The following is a 10,453-nucleotide window of genomic DNA, read 5'->3' as shown; positions in this document are numbered from 1 at the left end:
GGACAGAGGGGACAGGGACGGGGACAGGTCAGGGACAGGTGTGACAATGACAATGACACAGTGACAATGACACGGTGACAGTGACAATGACAGTGTCACTCACCACGCCCACCTGCAGCAGCAGCACCCTGAGGGGCTGGGATGGGCACACAGTGACACGGACAGTGACACAGCGACAATGACAATGTGACAATGACACAGTGACAATGACACGGTGACAGTGACAATGACAAGGTGACGGTGACAATGACAATGTGACAATGACAATGACACAATGACATTGTGACAGTGACATGGTGTGGGGACGTTTGGGGACGTTTGGGGACATTTGGGGACGTTTGGGGATGTTTGGGGACACCAGGGGGACGTTGGGGACAGCCGTACCTCCAGGCCAGCAGCAGCGTGCAGTCGGTGAGGAGACAAACCTTGGCCAGGTCCTTGAGGGACTGGTGGGGGTCACGCTGGGGACACGGACAGTGACACAGCGACAATGACAATGTGACAATGACACAGTGACAATGACACGGTGACAGTGACAATGACAAGGTGACGGTGACAATGACAATGTGACAATGACAATGACACAGTGACATTGTGACAGTGACATGGTGACAGTGACAGTGACAGTGTCACTCACCACGTCCACCTGCAGCAGCAGCACCCTGAGGGGCTGGGATGGGATGGGATGGACACACAGTGACAGGGACAATGACACAGTGACAATGACAATGTGACAATGACAATGACACAGTGACATTGTGACAGTGACATGGTGACAGTGACAGTGACAGTGTCACTCACCACGTCCACCTGCAGCAGCAGCACCCTGAGGGGCTGGGATGGGATGGGATGGACACACAGTGACAGTGACAATGTGACAATGACAGTGTGACAATGACAAGGTGACAGTGACAGTGTCACTCACCACGTCCACCTGCAGCAGCAGCACCCTGAGGGGCTGGGATGGGCTGGGATGGGATGGGATGGACACACAGTGACAGGGACAATGACACAGTGACAATGACAATGTGACAATGACAATGACACAGTGACATTGTGACAGTGACATGGTGACAGTGACAGTGACAGTGTCACTCACCACGTCCACCTGCAGCAGCAGCACCCTGAGGGGCTGGGATGGGGGTGAGATGGGACACAGGGGACAGTGACAGGTGAGATGGGGACAGGGACAGGGACAGCGACAGGTGAGATGGGGACAGGTGAGATGGGGACAGGTGAGATGGGGACAGCGACAGGTGAGGGGACAGGTGAGATGGGGACAGGTGAGATGGGGACAGGTGAGATGGGGACAGGTGAGATGGGGACAGGTGAGATGGGACACAGGGGACAGCGACAGGGACAGGTGAGATGGGACACAGGGGACAGTGACAGGTGAGATGGGGACAGGGACAGGGACAGCGACAGGTGAGATGGGGACAGGTGAGATGGGGACAGGTGAGATGGGGACAGCGACAGGGACAGCGACAGGTGAGATGGGGACAGGTGAGACAGGGACAGAGGGAACAGGGACAGGTGAGATGGGGACAGAGGGGACAGGTGAGGGGACAGGTGAGATGGGGACAGGGACAGAGGGGACAGGGACATGGACAGGTGAGATGGGGACAGCGACGGTGACAGGTGAGGGACAGGGACAGGTGAGATGGGGACAGGGACAGGTGAGGGGACAGGTGAGATGGGGACAGAGGGGACAGGGACAGGTGAGACAGAGACAGGTGGGGGTGACAGTGACAGTGTCCCGCTCCACGTCCACCTGCAGCAGCAGCACCCTGAGGGGCTGGGATGGGATGGGATAGACACACAGTGACAGGGACAGTGACAATGACACAGTGACAATGACAAGGTGACAGTGTCACTCACCACGTCCACCTGCAGCAGCAGCACCCTGAGGCCGCAGCCCCGGCCCAGCGCCCGCAGCCGCTCGTGGATGTACTCGGGGTGCAGCCGGTGGTACCTGAGGCTGGGACAGAGGGGACATGGGGACACTGAGGGACACTGAGGGACACCTGGGGACACAGGGGACACTGAGGGGACAGCCGGTGGTACCTGAGGCTGGGACAGAGGGGACATCCTGGGCACCTCTGGGCACACCTGGGGACACCTGGGGACATCCTGGGGACACTAGGGGACACACCTGAGCACGCCTGGGGACACTTGGGGACATCCTGAGCACCCCTGAGGACACTTGGGGACACACCTGAGCACCCCTGGGCACCACTGGGGACACCTGGGCACCCCTGGGGACACTTGGGGACACCTGGGGACATCCTGGCACCCCTGGGGACACCTGGAGACATCCTGAGCACCCCTGTGGACACTGAGGGGACACACCTGAGCACACCTGGGGACACACCTGGGGACACTTGGGGACCCCTGGGGACACTGGAGACATCCTGAGCACCCCTGTGGACACTGAGGGGACACACCTGAGCACACCTGGGGACACACCTGGGGACACTTGGGGACCCCTGGGGACACTGAGAGGACCCCTGGGTACACACCTGACCACCCCTGGGGACACGTGGGCACACCTGAGCACCCCTGGGGACACCTGGGCACCCCTGGGGACACGTGGGGACGCCTGGGCACCCCTGGGGACACACTGAGCACCCCGGTGACACCTGGGCACACCTGAGCACCCCCGGGCACCCCTGGGGACACTTGGGGACACATGGGGGACACACCTGGGGACACCCTGGGCACCCCTGGGGACACTTGGGGACACACCTGAGCACCCCTGGGGACACCTGAGCACCCCTGGGGACCCCTGGGGACACTTGGGGACCCCTGGGGACACTGAGGGGTCCCCCGGGGCCGCCCTCACCTGAGGAAGAGCGCGCAGGCGCCGGCGCCCAGCACGAAGTCGGGCCCGATGTCCCCGAAGTGCCAGGGGACGCTGCGGATGAAGCGCAGCACGGGGTTGCCGCGCTGGGACAGGCGCGTGTCGCGACATGAGCCCGGGGACACGCCCCCAGCCCGGGGACACGCCCCCAGATCGGGGACACGCCCCCAGACCGAGGACACACCCCCGAGCCCGAGGACACACCCCCGTGTCACGATATGAGCACAAGGACACGCCCCCGAGCCCGAGGACACACCCCCGAGCCCGAGGACACACCCCCGTGTCACGATATGAGCACAAGGACACGCCCCCGAGCCCGAGGACACACCCCCGAGCCCGAGGACACACCCCCGTGTCACGATATGAGCACAAGGACACGCCCCCGAGCCCGAGGACACACCCCCGAGCCCGAGGACACACCCCCGTGTCACGATATGAGCACAAGGACACGCCCCCGAGCCCGAGGACACACCCCCGAGCCCGAGGACACACCCCCGTGTCACGATATGAGCACAAGGACACGCCCCCGAGCCCGAGGACACACCCCCGAGCCCGAGGACACACCCCCGTGTCACGATATGAGCACAAGGACACGCCCCCGAGCCCGAGGACACACCCCCGAGCCCGAGGACACACCCCCGTGTCACGATATGAGCACAAGGACACGCCCCCGAGCCCGAGGACACACCCCCGAGCCCGAGGACACACCCCCGTGTCACGATATGAGCACAAGGACACGCCCCCGAGCCCGAGGACACACCCCCGAGCCCGAGGACACACCCCCGTGTCACGATATGAGCACAAGGACACGCCCCCGAGCCCGAGGACACACCCCCGAGCCCGAGGACACACCCCCGTGTCACGATATGAGCACAAGGACACGCCCCCGAGCCCGAGGACACACCCCCGAGCCCGAGGACACACCCCCGTGTCACGATATGAGCACAAGGACACGCCCCCGAGCCCGAGGACACACCCCCGAGCCCGAGGACACACCCCCGTGTCACGATATGAGCACAAGGACACGCCCCCGAGCCCGAGGACACACCCCCGAGCCCGAGGACACACCCCCGTGTCACGATATGAGCACAAGGACACGCCCCCGAGCCCGAGGACACACCCCCGAGCCCGAGGACACACCCCCGTGTCACGATATGAGCACAAGGACACGCCCCCGAGCCCGAGGACACACCCCCGAGCCCGAGGACACACCCCCGTGTCACGATATGAGCACAAGGACACGCCCCCGAGCCCGAGGACACACCCCCGAGCCCGAGGACACACCCCCGTGTCACGATATGAGCACAAGGACACGCCCCCGAGCCCGAGGACACACCCCCGAGCCCGAGGACACACCCCCGTGTCACGATATGAGCACAAGGACACGCCCCCGAGCCCGAGGACACACCCCCGAGCCCGAGGACACACCCCCGTGTCACGATATGAGCACAAGGACACGCCCCCGAGCCCGAGGACACACCCCCGAGCCCGAGGACACACCCCCGTGTCACGATATGAGCACAAGGACACGCCCCCGAGCCCGAGGACACACCCCCGAGCCCGAGGACACACCCCCGTGTCACGATATGAGCACAAGGACACGCGGGACACTGAGGGACACCTGGGGACACAGGGGACACTGAGGGGACAGCCGGTGGTACCTGAGGCTGGGACAGAGGGGACATCCTGGGCACCTCTGGGCACACCTGGGGACACCTGGGGACATCCTGGGGACACTAGGGGACACACCTGAGCACGCCTGGGGACACTTGGGGACATCCTGAGCACCCCTGAGGACACTTGGGGACACACCTGAGCACCCCTGGGCACCACTGGGGACACCTGGGCACCCCTGGGGACACTTGGGGACACCTGGGGACACACCTGAGCACCCTTGAGGACACTTGGGGACACCTGGGCACCGCTGGTGACACTGACACAGGGGACAGCCGGTGGTACCTGAGGCTGGGACACAGAGGGGACACTGAGGGGACACTGAGGGGACCCCTGGGGACACACCTGAGCACCCCTAGGGACACTTGGGGACACGTGGGGGACACACCTGAGCATGCCTGGGGACACCTGGGGACACACCTGGGGACACACCTGGGGACACTTGGGGACCCCTGGGGACACTGAGAGGACCCCTGGGTACACACCTGACCACCCCTGGGGACACGTGGGCACACCTGAGCACCCCTGGGGACACCTGGGCACCCCTGGGGACACGTGGGGACACCTGGGCACCCCTGGGGACACACCTGAGCACCCCTGGGGACACTTGGGGACACGTGGGGGACACCTGGGGACACTGAGGGGACACACCTGAGCACTCCTGGGGACACACCTGAGCACCCCGGTGACACCTGGGCACACCTGAGCACCCCCGGGCACCCCTGGGGACACTTGGGGACACATGGGGGACACACCTGGGGACACCCTGGGCACCCCTGGGGACACTTGGGGACACACCTGAGCACCCCTGGGGACACCTGAGCACCCCTGGGGACCCCTGGGGACACTTGGGGACCCCTGGGGACACTGAGGGGTCCCCCGGGGCCGCCCTCACCTGAGGAAGAGCGCGCAGGCGCCGGCGCCCAGCACGAAGTCGGGCCCGATGTCCCCGAAGTGCCAGGGGACGCTGCGGATGAAGCGCAGCACTGGGGACCCCTGGGGACACTGAGGGGTCCCCCGGGGCCGCCCTCACCTGAGGAAGAGCGCGCAGGCGCCGGCGCCCAGCACGAAGTCGGGCCCGATGTCCCCGAAGTGCCAGGGGACGCTGCGGATGAAGCGCAGCACGGGGTTGCCGCGCTGGGACAGGCGCGTGTCGCGACATGACCCCAGCCCGAGGATACGCCCCCCGTGTCGCGATATGAGCACAAGGACACGCCCCCGAGCCGGAGGACACGCCCCCCCGTGTTGCGATATGAGCACCAGGGACGGGACAGACCCCATGTCGTGATATGAGCCCCAAACCCAGGGCCAGGCCCCGCCCATGTCGCGATAGCAGCCCCAAACCCAGGGCCAGGCTCCGCCCATGTCGCGACAGCAGCCCCAAACCCAGGGCCAGGCCCCGCCCATGTCGCGACACGGCCCCGCCCACCTGGCGCGGGCTGACGATGATGCCGCTGCTCTTGGCGCCCGGTCCCAGCGCCGGCGGCGCCCGCGGCTCCTCCCGGTCCCGGTTCTGCTCCCGGTTCTGGTCCCGGTTCTGGTCCCGGTTCTGATCCCGGTCCCGGTTCTGGTCCCGGTTCTCGTCCCGGTTCTGCTCCCGGTTCTGGTCCCGGTCCCGGTCCCCGGGGGTCGCGAGGTGTCCCGGAGGTCCCGGGAGGGGTCCCGAGGGGGCGGTTCCGGTGGGTCCGGGATCCCGGTCCCGGTTCTGCTCCCGGTTCTGGTCCCGGTCCTGGTCCCCGGGGGTCGCGAGGGGTCCCGGAGGTCCCGGGAGGGGTCCCGAGGGGGCGGTTCCGGTGGGTCCGGGATCCCGGTCCCGGTTCTGCTCCCGGTTCCGCTCCGGATCCTGGTTCTGATCCCGGTTCTGCTCCCGGTTCCGCTCCGGATCCCGGTTCTGCTCCCGGTCCTTCCCGGTTCCCCCCGAGCCCCTCATCACGAACTCAGCGTAAGAACCGGGACCGGGCGGGTTCAGCACCGGCACCGGCACCGGGCCCGGCGGGGGCGCGGCGGAGGCTCTGAACAGCGACGGGACCTGGCGGGGACACCGGGACAGCGCCGGTGACACCGGGACCGCGCCGGGATACCGGGACAGCGCCGGGATACCGGGACAGCGCTCCGGTTCCGCTCCGGATCCTGGTTCTGATCCCGGTTCTGCTCCCGGTTCCGCTCCGGATCCCGGTTCTGCTCCCGGTCCTTCCCGGTTCCCCCCGAGCCCCTCATCACGAACTCAGCGTAAGAGCCGGGACCGGGCGGGTTCGGCACCGGCACCGGCACCGGCACCGGGCCCGGCGGGGGCGCGGCGGAGGCTCTGAACAGCGACGGGACGCGGAGAGCGGAGCCCCGGGGAGGGACACGGCGACAGCTCCGCGGGGACAGCCGGGGGCACCGGGGGACACAGCCGGGCCCCGTCCGCACCGGGGACGGCGACAGGCGGAGAGCGGAGCCCCGGGGAGGGACACGGCGACAGCTCCGCGGGGACAGCCGGGGGCACCGGGGGACACAGCCGGGTCCCGTCCGCACCGGGGACACCGGCGGGAGGAGAGCGGAGCAACGGGGAGAGACACGGCGACAGCTCCGCGGGGACGGCCGGGGACACCGGGGGACACAGCCGGGTCCCGTCCGCACCGGAGCGGCGCAGCAGGAGCAGGAGGGGACGCGGGTCCCGAGCGGCTCCCGGGGGCTGCGGGGGGACACGGAGGGGTCAGGAGGGGACAAAAGTGACCGGGGACAAGGCACGGAGCAGCCCGGTACCGGAATCACTGGGGTTTGGGACAGCCCGGTACCGGAATCATTGGGGTTTGGGACAGCCCGGTACCGGAATCACTGGGGTTTGGGACAGCCCGGTACCGGAATCAGGGGGGTTGGGACAGCCCGGTACCGGAATCAGGGGGTTTGGGACAGCCCGGTACCGGAATCATTGGGGTTTGGGACAGTCCAGTACCGGAATCATTGGGGTTTGGAACAGCCCGGTACCGGAATCAGGGGGGTTGGTACAGCCCGGTACCGGAACCATGGGATTTGGGACAGCCCGGTACCGGATCCTCACGGATCCAGACCATCTCGGTACCGGAACCACGTGGACCCGGTGCCGATCCCGGTTACCTGCGGCCCCGGGGGGGCGTGGCCGAGGCCGGTGGGTCTCCGGTGGGCGCGGCCGGGCCCGGGCGGCTCCTCCGGGTCCGTCCCCTCGCACCTGCCCAGGTGCTCCGAACCGGAATCTGCCGGGCGGGAATGAGCCCGGGACAAGGGACCGGGACAAGGGACGGGACCCCCGGGACCGCGACAAGGGACCGGGACAAGGAACCGGGACAATGGACAGGACCCCCGGGACCGGGACAAGGAACGGGCCCCCCGGGACAAGGAACCGGGAGAATGGACAGGACCCCAGGGACCGGGACAAGGGATGGGACCCCCGGGATGAGGAACGGGACCCCGGGACCGGGACAAGAAACGGGACCGCCGGAACGGGATCCCCGGGACAGGGGACAGGAACCCCGGGACAACGACGGGACCTCCAGGACTGGGATCCCCGGGACGGGACCCCGGGACGGGACCCGGACCCCGGCACAAGGAACCGGGACAATGGGCACGACCCCCGGGACCGGGACCAGAAACGGGACCGCCGGAACGGGATCCCCGGGACAGGGGACGGGAACCCCGGGACAACGACGGGACCTCCAGGACCGGGACCGGGACCCGGACCCCGGGGACAAGGAACCGGGACAATGGACAGGACCCCCGGGACCAGGACAAGGAACGGGACCCCCGGGACAAGGAACGGGACCCCCGGGACAAGGAACCGGGAGAATGGACAGGACCCCCGGGACCGGGACCAGAAACGGGACCGCCGGAAGGGGATCCCCGGGACAGGGGACAGGAACCCCGGGACAACGACGGGACCTCCAGGACCGGGACCGGGACCCGGACCCCGGGGACAAGGAACCGGGACAATGGACAGGACCCCCGGGACCAGGACAAGGAACGGGACCCCCGGGACAAGGAACGGGACCCCCGGGACAAGGAACCGGGAGAATGGACAGGACCCCCGGGACCGGGACCAGAAACGGGACCGCCGGAAGGGGATCCCCGGGACAGGGGACAGGAACCCCGGGACAACGACGGGACCTCCAGGACTGGGATCCCCGGGACGGGACCCCGGGACGGGACCCGGACCCCGGCACAAGGAACCGGGACAATGGGCACGACCCCCGGGACCGGGACCAGAAACGGGACCGCCGGAACGGGATCCCCGGGACAGGGGACGGGAACCCCGGGACAACGACGGGACCTCCAGGACCGGGACCGGGACCCGGACCCCGGGGACAAGGAACCGGGACAATGGACAGGACCCCCGGGACCGGGACAAGGAACGGGACCCCCGGGACAAGGAACCGGGAGAATGGACAGGACCCCCGGGACCGGGACCAGAAACGGGACCGCCGGAAGGGGATCCCCGGGACAGGGGACAGGAACCCCGGGACAACGACGGGACCTCCAGGACCGGGACCGGGACCCGGACCCCGGGGACAAGGAACCGGGACAATGGACAGGACCCCCGGGACCAGGACAAGGAACAGGACCCCGTGACGGACCCCCGGGACCGGGACCCCCGTGACAGGACCCCGTGACGGACCCCCGGGACCGGGACCCCCGTGACAGGACCCCGTGACGGACCCCCGGGACCGGGACCCCCGTGACAGGACCCCGTGACGGACCCCCGGGACCGGGACCCCCGGTCCGGGCCCCGCCCCCGCCTACCTGAGAATCCCGAGTCGTGCTCGGAGTCGCTGCCCGGGGGGGGCCGCGCCCCTTTCTGGGGGGTCCCCGGGGGCGGCGGGGACAGGGGGGACCCCGGGGCCACCCCCGGGGCCACCCCCGGGGCCACCCCCGGGGCCACCCCCGGCTCGTCCGGCATCGGGGACACGGGGACCCTGGGGGGAGGGGCGTTGGTGGCCCGGTGACAGCGGGGGAGGGGCTGGCGACGGGGACAGCGGGGGGGTCGTGGCCCCCCACAATGTCCCCTGTGCCCCCCCAGTGTCACCTGTCTCTCCGGTACCGGAGCGCGGGGTCCTACTGGTACCGGCCCCGCCGGGGGGTCCCGGAAGCTCCGGTACCGGCACCGGCCGGGGGGTCCCAGGAGCTCCGGTACCGGCCCCGCTGGGGGGTCCCGGGAGCTCCGGTACCGGCACCGGCCGGGGGGTCCCGCCCCCGAGGCTCCGCTCCCGGTCCCCGCCTGCCCACCGGGGCTCCGGTGCCGGTCAGGGGGTTCTGATCCAGAGGCTCCGGTCCGGGTGAGGAAGATCCGGTCCCAGGGCTCCGGTCCCGTTCGGGGAACTCCGGTGCCGGTCCTGGTCAGGGTCTCCGATGCGTGGATATCCGGTGCCGGTCCCGTTCGGGAGTCCCGGTCAGGGGGTCCCGGTCCGGTCCGGTCCCGTTCGGGGGTCCCGGTCCCGGTCTTGGTCAGGGGGTCCCGGTTCCGATCGGGGGTCCGGCTCCGTTTTCCGATCCCGGTCCCGGTCAGGGGGTCCCGGTTCCGCTCCCGGCCCCGTTCTGGGGCTCCGGTCCCGGTCGGGGGTCCCGGTCCCGGTCCCGGTCCCGGTCAGGGGGTCCCGGTTCCGATCCCGGCCCCTTTCGGGGGTCCCGGTCCCTTTCGGGGGTCCCGGTTCCGCTCCCGGCCCCGTTCGGGGGCTCCGGTCCCGCTCCCGGTTCTGGGGGCGGGGACAAATCCCGGCCTCCCCAAGCCCCACCCACATCCCTCCCCTCCGAATTTGACCGACAGCTCCCTCGACCAATGGGAGCGCGGGCTTCGGGTCACGTGTCCTCCTCGCGCCACGTGCGGCCGCGGGGCCGGTGCTGGGACACGTGAGGGGGCGGGGCCTGCGCGGGGCACGTGGCCGGGGGGCGGGGCCGGGGTTCCAGACA

The 10,453-nt window shown here is 68.8% G+C and overlaps 2 protein-coding genes across 2 annotated transcripts; both read right to left on the bottom strand.

Moving 5' to 3' along the window:
• Positions 1-384: 384 nt before the first annotated feature.
• On the bottom strand, positions 385-6,751 carry ERCC1 (ERCC excision repair 1, endonuclease non-catalytic subunit; the record flags this gene model as incomplete). The annotated part of the gene is made up of 6 exons (XM_041420795.1): positions 6,635-6,751; positions 6,141-6,563; positions 5,964-6,074; positions 5,568-5,671; positions 1,879-1,978; positions 385-461 (listed from the first exon to the last, which is right to left on the bottom strand). Coding segments are annotated over exons 1-6 (932 nt in total), but the record flags the coding sequence as incomplete, so codon positions are not given.
• Positions 6,752-6,758: 7 nt separating this feature from the next.
• On the bottom strand, positions 6,759-10,081 carry LOC121344646 (basic proline-rich protein-like; the record flags this gene model as incomplete). Its single annotated transcript, XM_041420796.1, has 3 exons — positions 6,759-7,211; positions 7,634-7,749; positions 9,290-10,081. Coding segments are annotated over 3 exons (1,361 nt in total), but the record flags the coding sequence as incomplete, so codon positions are not given.
• Positions 10,082-10,453: the final 372 nt, after the last annotated feature.

This window comes from Onychostruthus taczanowskii, unplaced genomic scaffold (genome assembly GCF_017590055.1).
Source record: "Onychostruthus taczanowskii isolate IOZ18803 unplaced genomic scaffold, ASM1759005v1 scaffold658, whole genome shotgun sequence".
Lineage (NCBI taxonomy): Eukaryota > Metazoa > Chordata > Aves > Passeriformes > Passeridae > Onychostruthus > Onychostruthus taczanowskii.
This window is presented reverse-complemented; position numbering and strand designations above follow the sequence as displayed.